Below are 22,656 nucleotides of genomic sequence, written 5' to 3' on the forward strand. Positions count from 1 at the left end.
CCCAAACCCATGTCCATTGAGTCAGTGATGCCATCCAGCCATCTCATCCTCTGTCGTCCCCTTCTCCTCCTGCCCTCAATCTTTCCCAGCATCAGGGCCTTTTCCAATGAGTCAGCTCTTTGCATCAGGTGGCCAAAGTATTGGAGTTTCAGCTTCAACATCAGTCCTTCTAATGAACACCCAGGACTGATCTCCTTTAGGATAGGCTGGTTGGATCTCCTTGCAGTCCAAGGGACTCTCAAGAGTCTTCTCCAACACCACAGTTCAAAAGCATCAATTCTTTGGCACTCAGATTTCTTTATAGTCCAACTCTCACATCCATACATGACCACGGGAAAAACCATAGCCTTGACTAGATAGGGAGTATCAAATAGAACTCACACTAAGAAAACAACTTGAATACAAGACCCAGCATAACCCAATCACCAGTAGCACCCTGTGCAGGACGCCTCATCTAAACAACAACAAAACCAAAATACAAACCCAGTCATCAGCAGACAGGATTACCACCTCACTCAGTCTTGCCCATCAGAGGAAAAACAAACAAACAAAAAACTCAGCACAAATCTCAGCCTATAAGAAACTTACACAAACTACTGGACGAACCTTAGGGGGACAGAAACCAAAAGGAAGAAAGAATTCAACCTTGAACCTTGGGAAAAGGAGATCTCAAACACAATAATTAAAAAAAGAGGTATAATGAAAATGCAGAGAAATATTACAGAAATGAAGGAACAAATTAGAAACACAGAAGTCCAAATAAATGAAGAGGAAATAGGCAAACTACCTGAAAAAAAATTCAGAATAATGATAGTCATGATGATCAAAAACCTTGAAAACAAAATGGAGAAAATGCAAGAATCAATTAACAAAGACCTAGAAGAATTAAAGAATAAACATACAGAGACAAACAACACAGTTACTGAAATCAAAAATACTCTGGAAGGAATAAATAGCAGAATATCTGAAGCAGAAGAACAAATCAGTGAGCTGGAAAATAAAATGGTGGAAATAACTTCTGAAGAGCAGAATAAAGTAAGAATGAAAAGAGCTGAGGACAGTCTCAGAGACCTCTGGGACCATATCAAATGCACCAACATTCGAATTATAGGGGTCCCAGAAGAAGAAGAGAAAAAGAAAGGGTATGAGAAATTTTTTGAAGAGATTATAGTTGAAAGTTTCCTGAACATGGAAAAGGAAATAGCCAATCAAGTCCAAGAGGCACAAAGAGTCCCATACGGAATAAACCCAAGAATAAACATGACAAGACACATACTAATCAAGCTAACGAAGACTAAACACAAAGAATATTAAAAGCAGCAAGGGAAAAGCAACAAGTAACATACATGGGAAACCCCATATGTTTAACAGCTGATCTTTCAGCAGAAACTCTGCAGGTCAGAAGGGAATGGCAGGATATATTTAAAGTACAGAACAGGAAAAATCTACAACCAAGATTACCGTAACCAGCAAGGATCTTATTCAAAATTGATGGAGAAATAAAGAGCTTTTCAGACAAGCAAAAGTTAAGAGAATTCGGTACCACCAAACCAGCTTTACAACAAATATTTAAGGGACTTATATAGTCAAGAAATACAAGAGAAGGAAAAAGATGTACAAACTCAATCCCAAACAATTAAGAAAATATCATTTGGAATACATATATCAATAATTACTTTAAATATAAATGGATTAAATGCTCCAACCGAAAGACACAGACTGACTGAATGGATACAAAAACAAGACCCATATATATGCTGTCTACAAGAAACCCACTTCAGACCTCAAGACACATATGGACTGAAAGTGAGAGGGTGGAAAAATGTATTCCATGTAAATGAGAAGCAAAAGAAAGCTGGAGTAGCAATCCTCATATCAGAAAAAATAGACCTTAAAATAAAGATGATTACAAGAGATAAGGAAGGACACTACACAATGATCAAGGGGTCATTCCAAGAGGAAGACATAACAATTGTAAATATCCATGCACCCAGCATAGGAGCACCTCTATACATAAGGCAAACTCTACCAGACAAAAAGGAGAAATTGACAGTAACACAATAATAGTAGGAGACTTTAACACCCCACTCACACCAATGGACAGATCATCAAAACAGAAAATTATTAAGGAAACACAAGTGTTAAATGATACATTAGATGAGATGGATCTCATTGATATCTTCAGGACATTTCATCCAAATGCAGAATACACCTTCTTCTTAAGTGCAAATGGAACATTCTCCAGGATAAACCACATGTTGGGTCACAAATCAAATCTCAGTAAATTTAAGAAAATTGAAATCATATATAGCTTCTTTTCTGACCACAACACTATGAGACTAGATATCAATACAAGAAAAAAGAAAAAAAACTGTAAGAAACACAAACTCATGAAGATAAAACAGTACGTTTCTAAATAACCAACAGATTACTGAAGAAATCAAAAAATTTCTAGAAACAAATGACAATGAAAACACGACAGCTCAAAACTTTTAGAATGCAGCAAAAGCAGTTCCAAGAGGAAAGTTTATAGCAATACAATCCTACCTCAAGAAACAAGAAAAACATTGAACAGACAACCTAACTTTACACCTAAAACAACTGGAAAAACAAAACAAAACCCCAAAATTAGTAGAAGGAAAATGATAAAGATCTGAGCAGAAATAAATGAAAAAGAAATGAAAGAAACAATAGTAAAGGTTAATAAAACTAAAAGCTGGTTCTTTGAGAAGATAAACAAAATTGACAAAGCTTTAGCCAGACTCATCAAGGAAAAAAGAAGAGTCAAATCAACAAAATTAGAAATGAAAAAGGAGAGGTTACAACAGACAATGCAGAAATACAAAGGATTATAAGAGACTATTACGAACAACTATGTGGCAATATAATGGATAAGCTGGAAGAAATGGACAGAGTCTTAGAAAAGTTCAATCTTCCAACACTGAGCCAGGAAGAAGTAGAAATTATGAACAGCACAACTACAAGCACTGAAACTGAAGTTGTGATCAAAATTCTCCCAAGAAACAAAAGCCCAGGACCAGATGGCTTCACAGGAGAATTCTATCAAACATTTAGAGAAGAGTTAATGCCTATCCTTCCAAAACTCTTTCAAAAAACTGCAGAGGAAGGAACACTTCCAAACTCATTCTACAAGGCCACCATCACCCTGACACTAAAACCAAACAACACAAAAAAAGAAAACTACAGGCCAATATCACTGATGAACATAGATGCAAAATCCTCAACAAAATTTTAGCAAACAGAATTCAGCAACACATCAAAAAGCTCATACACCATGATCAAGTTGGATTTATTCCAGGGATGCAAGGATTCTTCAATATATGCAAATCAGTGTGTGATACACCATATTAACAAATTGAAAGATAAAAACCATATGATAATCTCAATAGATGCAGAAAAAGCCTTTGACAAAATTCAGCACCCATTTATGATTAAAACGCTTCAAAAAATGGGCATAGAAGGAACCTACCTCAATATAGTAAAGGCCATATATGACAAGCCTACAACAAACATTATTCTCAGTGGTGAAAAACTGACAGCATTCCCTAAGATCAGCAACAAGACAAGGGTGCCCACTTTCCCTGCTACTATTCAACATAGTTCTGGAAGTCCTAGCTACAGCAATCAGAGAAGCAAAAGAAATAAAAGGAATCCAGATCAGAAAAGAAGAAGTAAAGCTCTCACTATTTGCAGATGACATGAAATTGTACACAGAAAACCTGAAAGATAGTATCAGAAAATTACTAGAGCTAATCAGTGAATTTAGCAAAGTTTCAGGATACAAAATCAATACCCAGAAATCACTTGCATTTCTATGTAATAACAATGAAAAATCAGAAAGAGAATTTAAGGAATCAATCCCATCCACTGTTGCAACAAAAAGAATTAAATACATAGGAATACACTTACCTAAGGAGACAAAGGTAACGGGCTTCCCTCAGAGCTCAGTTGGTAAATCATCTGCCTGCAATGCAGGAGACCCAGGTTCAATTCCTGGGTTGCGAAGATCCCCTGGAGAAGAAAATGGCAGCCTACTCCAGTATTCTTGCCTGGGGAATCCCATGGACAAAGGAGCATGGCAGGCTACAGTCCACGGGATCGCAAGAGTCAGACACTACTCAGTGACTAAACCACCGCCCCCCAAGGAGACAAAAGAACTGTACACAGAAAATTATAAAACACTAATGAGAGAAATTGAAGGTGACATAAACAAATGGAGAGATATTCCATTTTCTTGGGTAAGAAGAATCAATATTGTGAAAATGACTATACTACCAAAACCAATCTACAGATTCAATGTGATCCCTATCAAATTTTCAATGGCATTTTTCATAGAACTAGAACAAAAACTTTCACAATTCATATGGAAACACAAAAGACCCCGAATAGCCAATGCAATCTTAAGAAAGAAGAATGGAGCTAAAGGAATCAACCTTCCCGACTTCAGATTGTACTACAAAGCTATAGTCATGAAGACAGTATGGTACTGGCACAGAAACAGAAATATAGACCAATAGAACAAGATAGAAAGTCTAGAAATAAATCCATGCACCGATGGGTACCTTATATTTGACAAACGAGGCAAGAATATAAAATGGGGCAAAAAACAGCATCTTCAATAAATGGTGCTGGGAAAACTGGATAGTTCTATGTGAAAGAATGAAATTGGAACACTTCCTAACACCACACACAAAGATAAATTCAAAATGGATTAAAGACCTAAATGTAAGATCAGAAACTATAATACCCTTAGAGGAAAACTTCAGCAGAACACCCGATGACATAAATCAAAGCAAGAGCTTCTATGACCCACCTCCTAGAATAACAGAAATAAAAACAAAAGTAAACAAGCGGGACATGATTAAACTTAAAAGCTTCTGCACAGCAAAGGAAACTCTAAGCAAGAAGAAAAGACAACCCTCAATGGGAGAAAATAATAGCAAATGAAATGAATGACAAAGGATTAATTTCCAAAGTATACAAGCAGCTCATACAACTCAATACCAGAAAAACAAACAACCCAATCACAAAGTGGGGAAAAGACCTAAACAGACATTTCTCCAAAGAAGACATACAGATGACTAACAAACACGTGAAAAGATGCTCAATATAGCTCATTAGAGAAATGCAGATCAAAACTACAGTGAGATATCACCTCACACTGGTCAGAATGACCATCATCAAAAAGTCTACAATTAATGCTGGAGAGAAGGTGTGGAGAAAAGGGAATGCTCTTGCACTGTTGGTGGGAATGTAAATTGATACAGCCACTATGGAAGACGTTATGGAGATTCCTTTTTAAAGGAATAAAAGCAGCATGTGACCCAGAAATCTCACTGCTAGGCATGTACCCTGAGGAAACCAAAACTAAAAAAGACACATATATGTATCCTGTTGTTCGTTGCAGCACTATTGACAATAGCTAGAACATGGAAGCAACCTAGATGTCCATCGACACATGAATGGATAATGAAGTTGTAGTACATATACACAAAGGAATAATCCTCAGCCATAAAAAGGAACGCATCTGAGTCAGTTCTAATGAGGTGGATGAACCTAGAACCTATTATACAGAGTGAAGCAAGTCAGAAAGAGAAAGATAAATATCATATTCTAACGTATATATAGGGAATCTAGAGAAATGGTACTGAAACATTTATTTACAGGGCAGCAATGGAGAAACAGACAGAATAGACTTGTGGACACGGGGAGAGGGCAGGAGAGGGTGAGATGTATGGAGAGAGTAACATGGAAACTTACATTACCATATGTAAGATAGACAGGCAATGGGAATTTGCTGTATGGCTAAGAAACTCAAACAGGGGCTCTGAATCAACACAGAGGGGTGAGACGGGAGGGAAGTTCAAGGGGGAGGGGATATATGTATACCTATGGCTGATTCATAGAGAAGGTAATGGCAACCCTCCCCAGTACTCTTGTCTGGAAAATCCCATGGGCGGAGGAGCCTGGTAGGCTGCAGTCCATGGGGTCGAGAACAGTCGGACACAACTGAGCGACTCCACTTTCACTTTTCACTTTCATGCATTGGAGAAGGAAATGGCAACTCACTCCAGTGTTCTTGCCTGGAGAATCCAGGGACGGGGGAGCCTTGTGGGCTGCCATCTATGGGTCGCACAGAGTCGGACACGACTGAAGCGACTTAGCAGCAGCAGCAGCACAGCTGATTCAGGTTGAGGTTTGACAGAAAACAACAAAACTCTGTACAGCAATTATCCTTCAATAAAAAAATATGTATAAAAAAATAAAAGCAAGGAAGAAAATTTAAAAAAATATATATACAAATAAATATAACACAATTATGGGATTTTTTTTTTTTGGTGTGTTTTTTGGCAAGGAAAAGGATTATCTGGAAATCTTTGCAGAAACCATTTTACAGATGAAAAAAATCTAGATCCAGGGAGACACCTGACCAGCCTTTGGTCTCATACCATTAATGGGAGAGCCAGTCTGAAGGCCAGCCAGGACTTACTGTTACGGCTGTGTTAAAGTATTGAAATGTTCCTTTCTGTTTTTAAACAGTTTTTATTAGGGTATAATTCACATATTATAAAGGTCACCCAGAATAATTATTCAATAATTTCCAGTAAATTTATACAATTGAGCAACTATCACCATAATGCACTTTTAGAACATTTCTGTCACCGCCAAAAGAAAACACTGAAATACTTTCATGTTGTTATTTAATCACCAAGTTGTGCCTGATTCTTTGTAACCCCATGAACTGTACCCACCAGACTTCTTTGTTCCTGGAATTCTTCAGGCAAGAATACTGGAATGGGTTGCCATGTCCTTCTTCAGGGGATCTTCCCACCCAGGGGTTGAACCCGAGTCTCCTGTGGCACCTGCATTGGCAGATGGATTCTTTCACACTAAGCCATCAGGGAAGCCCATGAAATACTTCTATAGCAGTTAGTTAATAGCCACTGCCCTCAGACCCCCAAAAGAATCTCCTTCTATGGTCTTGGAATCCCCCCACACCTCACTATGATCCAATTACAGATACCTGGCCCCCAGGGCAGGGAGTATCTACACCCTAGCTTCAGCACTGAGCAGTTTCTGTTATGCGTGGTTGGTACCTGTGGCGCATCTGTTGTTAAATAAGTTGTAATTCCCTCTGAGAAGGATCAGGGCAAATGGTCATCTTTTCTGGTTCCTGATCCAGAGCTCTGCACACAGCAATCTGCTTTTGAGAAAGACTAGAAAATGAGCTGTGTGACATTATGTATACATCAAAGGTAGACAAGTTTTGAAAAGGACAAAGGATATCCATCATTGCCTCTTCAGTAAAGGCGTTCTTACCTTGAGGTTGACAAACCTCTGCCAATGGATGTATTTCTGGGGGGGTCAGGTAACCCCTAAACTACAAATTTTGTGAGTATGAATATTTTCCTGTCAAGTGGGCCCATAGTTTTCATTCGGTTATTTTTTATTTTTAGCTGTGCTGGGTCCTTGTTGCTGAGTGGGCTTTTCTTTAGTCGCAGCAAGCAGGGGCTACTCTCAAGCTGTAGTGTGTGGGCTTCTCTCATTGTGGAGCATGGGCTCTAGGGTGTGCAGGCTTCGGGAGCTGTGGCTCGAGGGCTCAGTAGCTGAGGTTCTTGGACTCAAGAGCACAGGCTCAGTAGTTTTTGTGCACGGGCTTAGTTGCTCTGAAGCAAGTGGATCTTCCTGGACCAGGGATGGAACCCATGTCTCCTGCATTAACAGGTGGATTCTTTATCACTGAGCTGCCACGGAAGCCCTTCACTTGGTTTTTAAAGGGCCCCCTGTCCCCCTCAAAAGGATAACTTTCTAAGAGGTCTAGGGGAAAAGCAAGGAAGAAAGGTGCTCGATGTCTGCACATCTGGGTAAAAGAATTCTTGACAGAAAGGCTTGGGGGAAGGGGAGAAAGTGAAAACAAAGTTTTCCTGAGAGTCAGTCTTATTTACAAACCAGGCATTATATAAATCAATTGTTTCTGACATGTAGAATAGGTCACACATACAAACCATCTGTTATTCTGTTAATTTTCTTTGTCTCTTCTTAGGAGATCCACATGAAATGACTAGTTTAGATTCAAAATTATAAAAAAAAAAACCACTTTTTTAGATATGCTTTCCTTTTTTGGCTGCACTGTGCAGGATGTGGGATCTTAGTTCCCCAACCAGGGATGGAACCTGAGTCCCCTACATTGGGAGCCCAGAGTCTTAACCACTGGACAGGGAAGCCCCCAAATATGCTTTTTAAAGTATCACACTAAATTGTAGATTTGGAGTTTTTGATACTTTTTGAAATCCCTTTTATAGCTCAATTGCATTATATTAGCATTTTTAAATCTAGAGTTAAGTTCTTCCCTGGTGGCTCAGACGGTAAGGAATCTGCCTGCAATGCAGGAGACCAGGGTTCGATCCTTGGGTCAGGAAGATCCCCTGCAGAAGGGAACGGCAACCTACTCCTGTATTCCTGCCTGGAGAATCCCGTGGACAGAGTTGCCTGGTGGGCTATAGTCCACAGGGTTGCAAAGAGTTGGACACAACTGAGTGACTTTCACTGCGAACATTTTAACATTGTTAACTTAAAGCACCCCAGTATTTCTACATAAATTACAATGAAGCCAAGTTCCTTTCTCATTTTACAATTTATAAAAGTCATTTTTTTAAACTCAAGATAGTATGTCATTTCCATTGCATTTTATCTTAAACTTTAAACATAGTATTTTAGACAAATCATTGAAAATTTAGATTTCCTCTGATAGGTACATGGAATTTGAAATCTGGAAAGAAATCATGAAGATTATACAGTCTTACTTGCTCATTTTATTGATAAGGAAATAAACCCAGAGGGGTTAAAAGCCTTGACCAAGCTTGCCAACGACAAAGCTTGGACAAGAATATAAACCTTGGATTCCTGGCTTGGTGCCTTTCCCAACAGCCAATAAACAAGCTGCTGGTTGTTAAACTGCCTCTGTTTCTCTGGTGAGATCACCCAGTGGGAGACTAAGAATAAACCACTCTGGAGAGACACAGCCTCAAGTAAGGACAAGTCGACTCTGCCTCTTTATGCCCCAACAAGCATATTCTCATAGGACTGCTCCTAACTCACCAATACTGAATCTCTAGAATTCAAACATTCATAAATGTGACATTATCAATATTGCAGGATTTGCCCACTGATCCCTCTCTGGATCCTTCAACTAATTCGTCTATTTGTTTTCCCATATTTCTTTCCCTTTTCTGCAAGAAAGTCCAGCTTCTTTTAGTCTTCTGTGTTATAGACTGTTTCTTTTCCTTGGCGGGGAAGACCTCAGGCACATATACAGCTTGTGTCCCTTCTGGCTTTTTTCTTCCAGGAAGGTGGGAGTGGGGGTAGTTTGTGAGATGAAGAATGAAGTCCTTGAACCTGATGATCATTTCTTTCTTTTTTTAATGTACGGGTCTTCAATACACAGTTTGATGAGTTTAAAATTTTTTATTATTATTTATTTGGCTGTGACCAATCTTAGTTGCAATGTGCTGGCTTCTCTCTGGTTACCCCTCGACACATGGGATCTTAGTTCCCTAGCCAGGGATCAAACCGCATCACCTGCATTGGAAAGCAGATTCTTAACCACTAGACAACCAGGGAATTTCCCTGATGGTCATTTCTAATTGCTGTGGAAATTTAAAAATGAACATCATTATCAAATCTAACACAGTAATTATTCCTTACTATTATATAATACCTATTTTATGTTTAAATTTCTCCAGTTGTCTCCCAAATACCTTTTATACAGTGGTTTGTTTGAATCAGGATCCAAACAAGATTAACACACTGCATTTGTTTAATATGTCTCATATCTCTTTTATTGCAAACGATGCTATTAAAAAGACTTTAAGGGTAAGGGAAGCTTTATTGTTGCTGAACTGTTTTCTGAAGAGTCTGTACCAATCTTACTTGTTTAGAGTTTATGGGAGCTCCATCTCCTTTCCTGCTTTTGGAATTGTCAGGCATTTTATCTTTTGCCTATCTGATAGGAAGCCCCACTCTGTAAAGAAACGTGTAAAAAAAACAGAACAAAACTGAAGAAATGAGTTGTGAGTCTTGTCCTCAAACATTGTATAATCGTTTTAGATATAAACATTTCATGTTTCCTGGAAATAATGATATGTTCCCACTCCATCTGATAGTCACTGTTTTAGCTCCTAAGTACATCAGGATCTTTTATGTACCAATGAAAGAATAAAGAAGACAGTGAGGTGATTATGCCCTGTTTTATATTTCCTGGAAAGATATGACTGGTACTGACTTTTCCCTCCCGTGATGATCTTAACACATATAAACCCCAAGGGGCCAGATGTTGATTTTACTGTGAGGAGTGTTAAGACTCCTGTAATCCCTTTTCTTCCTTATTAGTATTTGTCATGGCAAGGTGTTGATTCTGATGATGTCATAATGCTTTGTTTGTGGGGTTATTTAAAGTCACTTAAACCTTAGGAAGAATCAGCTTTTAAAGTGAACTGTAGATGGTTACATTTGATCTTCTGAGATCATAGGGATAAAGATCTCTAGAAGAAAATATATCTGGAAAAGCTCTCATTCATGATATGAGATTTACTCAGCTGAAATGTAGGCAACACAACTGGGCTGACATCTAATATGTTCCTGGGTCATCCTTGGTTGCCAAGAGCCTCCAAATATTCCTCAAGGACATAGTCATTTTGTACAACAAAGGGAAAACCAGTCCATTTCTGGGAATCAGGTGGAAGTTTGAGAGAAAAAAAGTATATCGATACAAATTCCTCTTCAGTGATGAATAGGGTGTTTAACATTATACCATAGAATAATTAGTGTATTTTAAGGATCTTTCCCCCTTTTTGAACACATTTTACATTAGAGAATTTCACAGAGAACATTGTGATCCAAAGAGTGGGAAGGATGGTATCCTATGTTGCTCTTATATTTAAATCTTATATACATTTCTAAAAAGAACTTCAAGTTAATGACAGATTTTAAGGTTTCATTCTCGTCAAGTAAAAGCTTTCTACTCAATGTATCAGCCACCTACATGAGGAAAAAAAAAACAGGAAGTGCAAACTTTTGGCTTCCATTTTCCTGTTATAAATCAATAACATCTTCAGTTCTGGAACAGCTTTTAAATGCGTGGCTTCTTATAAACGCTGGGAGAACTAGTGCATTCCCAGAACAAATTCTGTGTATTCAGCTCTCCCTACTCAAATACATCCCTGCGTCAAATGACCACAAAACTGCCCACCATGAAACAGGCTTCAGAGGAGTCTAGATGTGATACAAGGGACAAGTGTATATTGTAACATGATACTGGTACATTAAAAACAATTTCACGTCTAGGGTCAAATCGCTATAACCAAATGTCAATGCCATTACAACTTAACTATTACTGACACACGGGAAGTTTCAAACTGCGGGTCTAGGGTTAAGGGGAGAAATTGTACACGAAAGAAAAACTTCAAAATGTTCTCTTTACCCTCCAGGCAAGTTTCGGCTCTACAAATCTACAAATATCGAAGTGCTCTTCTGCCCTCAATTCTTATCCCATTGTAGAAGGAAATCTGTGTCTCTCTCTTCCCCAAATTAGGAATATGAAAAGCCTCCCAGGTCCATAAAGAGCAGAAAACAGCACGGAAGGAAGTTTCATCTTGCCCAAAGCTGTGAAAGTGGGCATGGTGGTGTGGAAAGAGAATACGGAAAGGTAAAATCTGTAAATCTTAACACCTGTGGTTGGGAAAACAAAAACCTCATGGGCCTGGATATCATCAGGATCTCGGGGGTATAGACAGAAAAAAACAAAAACCGTGGTTCGGGTCAGAACCCGAGCAGCGTTTCCTAAGTGATCAGGGTAGCCAGTGGGTTCCTTGTGGAGGCCGAGGAGCTCTATGCGACCGACGGCAGGGACAGCGCCATTCACTGCGCCCTCGCTTGCCCCTCCCCCGCCCGGGCGCCTAGCCCGCCAGCCAATCCCCTGGCGCCCTCCCCTTCCCATCGGAGGCCCCGCCCCCCGCGCCCGGGATGCTGGGCCCCCGCGGCGTGACGCGAGCACGGCAGCTCCGCCCCCTGCGTCTCTGGCCTCGCCGGCCTCGGGGGGATGGTTCCATCATGGCGTCAATGCAGGTAAGAGGAGTTTGCAGCATCTGGGCGGGCTCCGCTGCCGCGGGGAGGATGAGAGCCTTTCCTCCGGGGGTGTGTCAGGGACTCTAGGGCACCCGGGCGGGCTTCGGAGCGGCCCCGGCGAGCGGTCCTGCCCACCTTCAGGGCGTTGGGGAGGGGTGAGAAGCGGCGAGAAGAAGCGGGGTTCTTGGTCGGTCGAAGCGGACGCCAGCCGGCCGGGAAGTTGGGGGATAAAGAAGGCTAAAGGGGAGGAAGGGGCGAAGTTTGATGTGGACTCCGCGGCGCTGGTCTCGAATCACCTCCGGCTCACACGGACGACTGTCGCCTGCCTGCCTCCGGGCCCAGGGATGCCTTTTCCACCGCGGTCCCCGGCTGGGCGGAAACAGCTGCTCTCGCCGTTGTCGCCGGGGCAGGGGCGGCCCCGAGAGGGGCTGAGTGTGGGGAGCAGAAAAGGCGTTCCGGGAGCAGGCGGCTGTTCGCAAAGGCGTTTCGCGGCCTCGACTCAGGCCTCCCACGCCCGGCCTCCCTGGCTGCTCGGTCCCTCGACTCTCCTTTTGACTCTTAGTCCTTTGCCCCAGGGGTGCCTTCCTCTATTAGCCTTCGCGCTCTCAACGAACAGAGGTCCCGCAGCTCATTTTCTCACTCGCCGAAGCTGCCCTTAGCCCCTCAGAATCATTTGCCGCCTAACAGGCTATCTCCCCGAAGGACGGATCACCAGCCCCCTATACCTCCCGGGATAGCTCACCCTCCAATCTTTTTATTTCCTACAGTGCCCCACCCTTGCGGTCGCGGTTAGGCTACAGCCCTTTGCCCTTCTTCCCCAGACCTTAGTGGCACCTTAGTTTGGTAAGAGGCGTTTGTTAACCCTTGTTATAGCTACCTGACTTGGCAACGCGTGGTTTTCTGGTTTTCCAACTTAATAGACTCTTTTTTCTTTTTGCAGATCCAAAGAGTGTTTTTTTTTAAACAGTCAAAGATGGCATCCACAATTGCAGTTTTGTAGAGATTAACTCTGCATTATCTATAGCTTGCATTTAATTTATAGATGAAGACTAGCTCTGTCAAAACATAGAAAGAGAAGGCAGAACTCACCTTTGAAGTGTCAGCTGAGCGCTTTTTAGTTTTAACAGCATCTTAAAGAGACCACGTTTTTCTTAGAAGGATTTTATATGCTTTTGTTTCTAAAAGGATGAGCAAGTTTCCTTATCCCCCGCCGATTTTTTCTCTTTTTAGGCGAGAACAGTGCTTTTCTTTTAGCTCTTTTCTGCATTTTCTTTCTCTTTTGTGCAGTATTTGCTTCGCATTTACTTCTGTGCTTTTGTGTTATCTGTCCCCTTTCAGCTTGTTCTGTGTACAAGACTCTTTTTACCTTTGCTTCTCCCTCTGGACTTTACTGCATAGTAGAAAAAAAAAATTGTATATAACATTCCTAGTTGAAGAGATGTCATGAAACAGTCCAGAGAAAAAACAAAAACAATTTCAGGAAACATTATACTTTACCGTAATCTCCCCAGAGACGTTAGAGAGGTTTCGTCATTTGAGGCCAAAAAAGGAACTGTAGAACACGAGTTGAACAGTAGATCGGCTGTGTGACCAATTTAAGATTATTTGTGTTAAGATGAAAACCATTCTTTTTAAGAATAAAAAGATTAAAATCCACAGTACTCGTGATGATATTTGGCAGAGGAGTATAGGGATAGCTGATTTACTGATTAAAATTAGACCTTTAGTCTGGAAAAAGCAGATTTCAAAACTGAGTCAGTACAAAACTTAATGTTGATAGTCTGGAATTTTACATGGCGACTTAAGCAGTAGACACAATACTTGCCAGTGTAATACTGCATTTTTCTGTGTCCCAAGTACCTCTATCTTTTCACCTTTTATTCCTTTATGTCTTCTGATTAGAGGAATGGAAAACTGATATTTTCCATTTTAATTAAAACTAAATTCTTCCTTTTATTTGTATTTTAGAAGTACCTGATACAGATTCTCTGGTAGTATCTTTTTATTTTTTAAGTTTTTTACTGAAGCATAGTTGATTTACAATATTTTGTTTCAGGTGTTCAACATAATGATTCACAACTTTTAAAGATTATGCTCCATTTATAGTTATTAGTAAATATTTGCTGTATTCCCTGTTCTGTACAATATATCCTTGTAGCTTATTTATTTTATACACGGTAGTTTGTACTTCAGCTTGTAACTGTTAACCTTGTCTCCCTACTTTGCTCCTCTCACTTTCCCTCTCCAATGGTAACCACTAATCATATCTGTGACTCCATTTCTTTTTTGTTATATTCACTAGTTTTTCTTTTTAGATTTGATATGTAAATGATATTCTACAGTGTTTCTTTCTCTGATTTGTTTCACTGAACATTATACCCTCCACATGCATCCATGTTGTTGCAAATGGCAAAGTTTCACTTTTTTTATGGCTGAGCAATACGCTATCGTGTGTGTGCGCATGCGCACGCTCACATGCATGCATCAACATCTTATTTATCTGTTCATTGGTTGATGGACACTTAGGTAGCTTCCCTATCCTGACAATTAGAAATAGTGCTGCTGTGAACATTTGGCTGCATGTATCTTTTCAAATTAGTGTTTTCGTTTTCTTATACATACCCAGTAGTGGATCATATAGTATTTCTAATTTCCATCTTTTGGGGAACCCTTCCTACTGTTTATCATAATGGCTGTACCAATTTACATTCCCACCAGCAGTGTGCAAGGGTTCCCTCTTCTTTTATGTCCTCTCCTGATAGTCTTTGAAAAATATTTTAATATAGATTAACCAAGGTTTTTGAAACACAGCACGTCTCTGTGTGGTTATTCTGTGTCTTTGCACAAAATTTTTTCCTGACCATCTTAATAGCAAAGTTAACTCTTCAAGACAAATAAATTATACATAAAACAGTAGCTAAGTTGTATTTGTTCATTGACGCATCAGTTATTTTTTGAGGGCACTCTCTGTCAGCGTTTATCCAGGTGCTGAGGATACAGCAATGAGCAAAAGCAGACAAGGTTTCTGCCTTTGTGGATGTAATAGTCTGGTTAGGGGTGATGGGTGAGAACAAAATATTTAAGTTAATTGCTATTATGTTAGACGGCTATAGTGCTATAGAGAAAACTTGTGGAAGGAGGTTACTAAATATTTTTTGAATTTTAGTTAGAGTTCTTAGGAAAAGTAAGCTGTACATGAATGCTGCTTTAACCATGTCCTTTCCTAAAACATTTTCAGTAGATTTCTTCATCGTACCCACACCAGGGTATTACTGCTGATGAAGAGGTTACTTAACCTGTAAGAGGAACTGTGTTTTAAAAGAATGCATATTATGCAAATATAATAAGACTTACTACCTGTATTGATAAAGATGAAATAAATTAGCCATAAGGATCATCAGGATAGCAAGTAAGGGTGGACTTTCAGTTTCTCTTTTGGAGAGTATATTGTTTTGTCTTTTTTAAAAAAATTTTATTGAAATATAGTTGGTTTACAATGTCATGTTAATTTCAGGTGTGTAGCGCAGTGATTCATTTATACGTATCTATATGTAGATAGACATAAAGGGCTTCCCACGTGACTCAGTGGTAAAGAATCCATCTGCCAATACAGGAGACACAGGTTTGATCCCTGGGTCGGGACGGTACCCTGGAGAAGGAAATGGCAATCCACTCCAGTAATCTTGCCTGGAGAATCCCATGAAGAGAGGACCCTGGCGGACGACAGTCCATGGGGTCGCAGAAAGTTGGACAGGACTGAGTGCACCTGCAGTTAGTGATTAAACAACAGCAACAGCATAAGATATACAGTTATATCTGTTGTTTTTCAGATTCTTTTTGGAGAGTATGTATCTTAAAGCTGACATTGTAACTACTGTAGTATACTCTATAGGTGCCTTGCAAACTTCTTTTACATTGTAGCACACATAGAAAATAATTTTTGAATTGCACACCAAGGTGGATGAGATTGTTGGAGGCAGGGGACACCTTGCTGGGCAGCTCACAGTGAAACATTGGGAATGAGGATCAGTGTTCTGGTACACCCATAATGCTGGGGAAACTTCTGCTCCATAGTTTTGCTAGAGTTGTTCTTCAACATCCGATTCAAGATTGTGGTTTTCAGATTCTGTGAGCCCTTTGAGACTTTTTTTCCTATTTTTGCTTTTTTTTTTCTTTCATTTTTTTCCCTACTGTTTCTTCCTAGTACAGACACAAATCACCAAGTAAGATATGGTTAGATTTTGTTTTAAGAAACCATTCTTAGAGAATGGTGGACTCATGATGGTACTTAAACTTTACAGGAGTTGAATAAATAGATTTACATTAATTCTGATGATTCTAGAAATCTTAAACTATTAAGTGGAAAGTTGGTCATACCAGTTGTTTAGATTTAGCATTTTAGGGACTTAATTTGGTACAGACTTTCTTAGAGCATTATTAGAGTGAATTTTTTATGTGATTCAAAACATTTCTTAAAAGTGAAGCGTTAGGGCATTCTGTTTTCAGCTAAACCATAAAGTTGCATTTTTTGTGTATTTTTCTTTTTTCATTTTGTTCTTAATCTTCTTTTTTCTTCCCCATGGGCTCATTTCATATTATGAAATGATTAATTAATTTTGTCTCCTGGATATATTTTCTGGTTTTAGATTTTAGCTGTTTCATTCAAACTTCTTTATGTTGGAAGTTTTTTAGTATACCTGGTATACTAAATCTGACCACCTAGATTTATTAATTTTAGATAATAAGCTACCTTTACTTTATGTCTTAAGATCTTAGAAAGTCAGTGTATAGTAGTTGATACTTTAGCAGTGATATAATTGAGAGAAATGATCAGTTGAATTACTCTTGTGGATTTTCTTCATTTTCTTCCTCTTCATTTTCTTCCTCTTTCTTAATTATACTGACTGTTGATTTGACCAGATAGAGGAAGATTGATTTTGAATATGTGCTTATTTTTAGATGACTTAGAAACAATAAATTATTTTGGGTTATTCACAACTCTGCATTGTTGTTTACTCAAATAGTTGGTTCTAGCTATTGAGAAGAGAGAGTGTGGATTCTTGAAAGTGAAAGTCACTCAGTCGTGTCCAACTCTTTTCGACCCCATGGACTGTAGCTCACCAGACTCCTCTGTCCATGGAATTCTCCAGGGAAGAATACTGGAGTGGGTTGTCATTTGCTTCTCCAGGGGAACTTCCCAACCCAGGGATCAAACCTGGGTCTCCTGCATTACAGTCAGATTCTTTACCATCTGAGCCACCAGGGAAAGCCCCAGGGAAGTGATTGAGAGACAAGAGTATGAGTTCTTTCTGACATTATTATTATAGTCATATTACTTGACAGTTAGATTCCATATGACTGTTTGTTGGTATCATCATGAAGTGTTACAGCTTAATCAAAAGAGAGAAAACTGATTGTCATCATGGATCCTGAGGCTTACTAAGCACTGGAGGCCTGCGGAGTATACCTAGAATTATAATACCTGAGAAGGTTGGCTAGATACTCTGGCCGGGAATGGGGCCAACACAGAGCTGTTGGAGCAAGTGCTGAAGGGAAAGGGAAACAGCAGAGCGTAGAATTGAAGATGTTCTGTGTCAGTGGTAAACATAAGTAGATAGTAGACTTCACCAAACAAGCATAAAGCTGGGGTCGTTATCTTTTCTTAATTCTCACAGCAGTCATTGTGGTATTTTTGTTTTTGCGATTAATCAATTGTTGCTTTACAAGATGCCTTCTATTTTTGTCCTAAAAGTGTTGGTTTGGATCTCTTATTTTAACTTTTTAGGTCTCTTCCACTTCCTTGGGCCATAGATTCGATAAGAACCAAAAAAAAAAAAAAAAAAATCCTCTCTCATTGTCCCTTAAATGTGCACATAGTGATTACAGTGAGTGCTTGTCCATCACTTGATGCAGCAAATTCTGTGTTAATTCTATTTTAGAGAAATTTAGTAAACTTCTCTTAATAGAAAGGTTGAGTACCTATAAAGAAATAATTTAAAATTCATTTTTATATTACATGTATATTCCCCTCAAAGTTGGCTCATTTTTTCTTGATTTACGTGTGCCATAACTTTAGTGTTTTTCAAAGTATTTACATTCTCTCTGGATTCTTACTCAAGCTTTGTAAAATGGGAAGTCAAATCCCATTTCAGTCTAATAAAAAGAATGATTTTTGATAAATAATCACTTATTTGAGAAGTGACTTACCCAAAATTGTATAGCAACTGAGTAGTGAAGCTGATGCTGTTAAGATGTAGGTAATAAACAAACTTGTTAGTAAACAAGTTTGATCTTATAAAGAAATCATGGGGATATTTATTTAACTCTTCAGTCAATAATTTGCCATTCACTAAAGTATTTTATCGCTTCTATAGCTAAGAAAATGAGAGGAAAATGTTCTTTATCTTTTAAAATATAAAGTTACTTTATGTATCAAAATTTTACAAAGTAAAAGTATATTTTTACAAAGTATATTTTATGCATATACTTGATCATTGAATAAAATTATAATGGCAAATCTTTAGTGTTCAAAGATAATCTTTATTCTTAAGGAGAGTTTTTATTAGAAGGATGATCTGGCATTTTTCTTTTTTAAAAATATTTTCTCTTATGATGAGAACTCATTTTACTTTTGGCTGTGCTGGGTCTCCCTTGCTATGTGGGCTTTTCTCTAGTTTCAGAGAATGGGGGCTACATTAGTTGCAGAGCGAAGGCTTCTCTTGAAGTGGCTTCTCTTATTGCTGAGCAGGGGCTCTAAGGACTGTGGGCTTCAGTAGTTTCAGTTTCCCGGCTCTAGGTCACAGGCTCATTAGTTGTGGCAGAGGGCTTAGTTGCTCCGCAGCATGTGTGATGTGGCATGTGGGATCTTCCTAGATAAAGGATCAAACCTGTGTTTCCTGCATTGGCAGGTAGATTCTTTACCACTGAGACACCAGGGAAGCCCTGGCATTTTTTCTGAAAATACACTTCTACATAGTATTTATCTAGGTTGAGCCTTTGTTTAGATGAATTTTATTGCATCTTTATATCATTGTCTGCTTCATTGTTTTATCTGTGTAATACTTGTTCATGTTTGTCAGGTGTTTTTAAAATGTCTCTGTTTGATAGCCTTTATTTGTGAATGCTGTTTTTGGAGTACCAGCAAATGGTGAATGCCTTTGAGTTATTTTTTTCCTGAGAAAAAGTGTATTCTAAAAACTTCATTAGAAAAAAGCGCCCAGGATCTAGAATTGAAAGACCTGGATTCAGGCTCTGTTCACTGCTTAACAGCTGTGTTGCACAAAAACCAGTGTGTAGTGTAGTCATTAAGACAAAAGTAGATGATCAGAGAGGTAAGCATTTGTAAAACTCCTTTATTTACCTTCCCAAACCTTTCTATCGTATTCCCCATTTGGTGCTTGGCAAAACTTGATTCTTCCAGTTGTTCAGTTAGTCAAACCATCAGCAGATTCTGTTGCGCTCTATCCAGCCATCTACTCTTCTGCATCATTGTGTGTGTGCGTGCTAAGTCGCTTCTGTTGTGTCCAACTCTTTGAGACCCTATGGACTGTAGCCTGCCAGGCTTCTCTGTCCATGGGATCTCCAGGCATGAACACTGGAGTGGGTTGCCGTGCCCTCCTCCAGGGGATCTTCCCAGCCTAGGGATGGAACTCATGTTTCTTACGTCTCCTGCATTGGCAGGCAGGTTCTGTACTACTAGAGCCAGCTGCCTGTAAATCATCATCATCTGTCATCTGCATTGCATCAATAGCTTCCTAACTGGTTTCCCTGCTTCTGCACTTGTTCCTTTACAGTCTTTTCTCAACTCATCATTTGGATTCTTTCAAAACAAAAGTCAAATGTTACTTCACTCACATCCATACTGTGGCTTCCCTGTTTTATTGAAAATACCAGCTAAAATCCCTGTTAGTGACCTAGAAAGGCCTTACACTGTCTCTTTCAACACCCTCTACCCCACCCTCCTCACTTCTCTGCAGCTCTATGGACCTCTCTTTTGTCTTTGCCCCTTTATTTCCTCTACTTGGAGTGCTCTTCTCCACGTATCTGATGGCTCTCTTCCTTTTTTTGTCTCAGATCTTTGTTCAAATGTAGTTTTCTAGGAGAACCCTTCCTTGACCACCCAGTACAAGATAGTCCTCACCTACCTGGCATTTGCAGTGCCCCTTAACCTGCTAAATTTGATCTTTATATGCCTGGCATATTGTTAATATACTGTTTCTGCTGGACATACCCCAGTGCCTGGCATGTAGTAGACCTAAAGTAACTGTCAGTAGAATAAGCACAGGTTTGAATTCAGGTAAACTTTGTTTAAATTCTAGCTTTGCCACTTAAAATCTGTGTAACCTTTTTTTAAAAAACTGATCATATGGGGTAAAATTACAAATCACTTCATGTCATAGATCTTTGGAATTGTTTGTGAGTTATATCTTATAATTCTGTAGGTCTCTTCTTTGTGTAAACTACCTCTGTCAGATATTCACTTTAAAAAAAATTTTGATTACTGGTCCTTTGTTGCCTACCAACAAAGGCTACCAAAAAAGCAAATTTCCTTTATATGAAGTCTCTCCTTGTGTTTACACACCACAGGAAGCAGAGAGGAAGTATGATTTCTAATTAGCATGCATTCTTTGCCAGTCCTCTTAAAAGTATGAGAGTTAGACAAGTAAAATTTTGAGCCTTCTGCATCAATTTTAAATGGAAAGTTCAGTTTTTTCCTTTTTTTAGTTGAAATACAATTATTGAAATACAATTAATGTATCATAAAACTTAACCTTTTTTTAAAGGATAAAAGTCAGTGGCTTTTAAAATATAGTCACATCCATGGTCACTAAAAGAATATATTCATAAACTCACCCCTAAAAGAAACCCCTTAGCCATTATCAGTTGCTTTGTTCCCAGTGTATCATGTTACCCCGTCCCCTTCTTCCCGTACCCCCACCCTTGGAAATCAGTAATTTGTTTTCTATCCTTATAGATTTGCCTGTTTGGGGCATTTCATATAAATGGAGTCATGCAATATGTGGCCTTTGGGACTGGCCTCTTCCACTCAGAATAATGTTTTTGAGATTCATCCATATTGTAGCTTGTATGTCAGTACTTTGTTTATTTTTAGGTTGAGTAATAGTCCATTTTGCTTGTTTATCCACCAGTTAATTGACATTTGGTTTGTTTCCTGTTCCTGTCAGTTAATTGACTATTTGTATTATTTCTGCTTTTTGAATAGTGCTGCTGTGGGTATTTATAAACACGTTTTTGTGTGGACATGTTTTATTTGTCTTAGGTGTATACCTAGGAATGGAATTGCTGAGTCATTTAGTAACTCTTATGTTTAATAGTCTAAGAAACTGCCGGACTTTACCACGTCAGCTGCATTGTTTTACATTCCCATGAGCAGTGTGCAGAGCTTCCAGTTTGTACATATTCTGGCTAATATTTATTGTCCATTTTTTTAAGTGTAGCTGCCCTAGTGGGTGTGAAGTGGTATCTCATTGTGGTTTCTCTTTGCATTTCCTTAATGACTAATATTGGACATCTTTTCATGTTTTTATTGGTACATTTCTTGGAGAAATGTCTATTCAAATCCTTTGTCATTTAAAAAATTATCTTTTTATTGTTGACTTGTGAGAGTTCTTTCTTTGTATTCTGAACTTATTAGACATTTGATTTGCAAATATTCATGTATTCTATGAGCTATATTTGCACATTCTTCCTGGTATCCTTTGAAGCATAAATATTTTTAATTATGATGAAAGTCCAGTTTTTTTCTTTTGTGATTTGTATTTTTGTTTTGTATCAATACTTAATTCAAGGTCATGAAGACTTGCAGTTTATTATATTTTTCTTCTGAGAGTGTTATAGTTTTAGCCCTAACATTTACATCTTGATTTATTTTGAATTAACTTTTGTATACGGTTTGAGGCATATTTAGCTTTATAGTATTAATATTGCAGGTTGTTTTGTTTTTGAAGTTGTATAGATCCATGATGAGGAGCCATCAGGTTTGATAATATTCAACTGGATTCAAGTTATTTCTTTTGGTGAGTGCAGCTATTATCTGTTTTTCAGATAAAAATTTATATTGTAGCCCTACTACCAAAAAATGTGATTGTAATCCTGATAAACTATTGCTGAGAATATGTAGTCATATGTTGACTTTTATTATAATTAAAATAGACATATCAACTTTGGTTTTTAAACTTGCAAAAGCATTGAGCCACTGGACATTTTAGAGTTCATCTAGTCCAACCATCATACCTTTAAACATTGCTGAATTTTATAATTAGTGATCGTTGGTAAAATGTTTACTTTTGTACTTCATGGAAGGCATATGTTGAGCAAATTGAGTGTACAGTTCTTTTTTAGTATATAGATTTGATATGAGAAAAAATGTTACAGAAAAAAATGTCCCTTAGATAGGAAAACCAATTTAAAGATTGTAGTGGAGAAGTTATGTAGCTGGGCACATTAGTGCCATCTTTGCTGTTTATATTGCTTAGTGGAAACCTCACAGAT

The 22,656-nt window shown here is 38.6% G+C and overlaps 1 protein-coding gene across 2 annotated transcripts in view; it reads left to right on the plus strand.

The window, feature by feature from the left end:
• The first annotated feature begins 12,027 nt into the window (after window positions 1-12,027).
• Window positions 12,028-22,656, plus strand: part of UBE2W (ubiquitin conjugating enzyme E2 W) — a 62,838-nt gene continuing 52,209 nt past the window's right edge. For both annotated transcript variants that reach the window (XM_055432614.2, XM_088844793.1), the window contains exon 1: window positions 12,028-12,144. In XM_055432614.2, coding sequence (XP_055288589.1) covers window positions 12,043-12,144 — 102 coding nt within the window. In that variant the 5' untranslated portion in view covers window positions 12,028-12,042. The remainder of the gene's footprint in view (window positions 12,145-22,656) is intronic.

Source organism: Moschus berezovskii, chromosome 16 (assembly GCF_049115385.1).
Source record: "Moschus berezovskii isolate FMDL1 chromosome 16, NW_MosBer_1.0, whole genome shotgun sequence".
NCBI lineage: Eukaryota > Metazoa > Chordata > Mammalia > Artiodactyla > Moschidae > Moschus > Moschus berezovskii.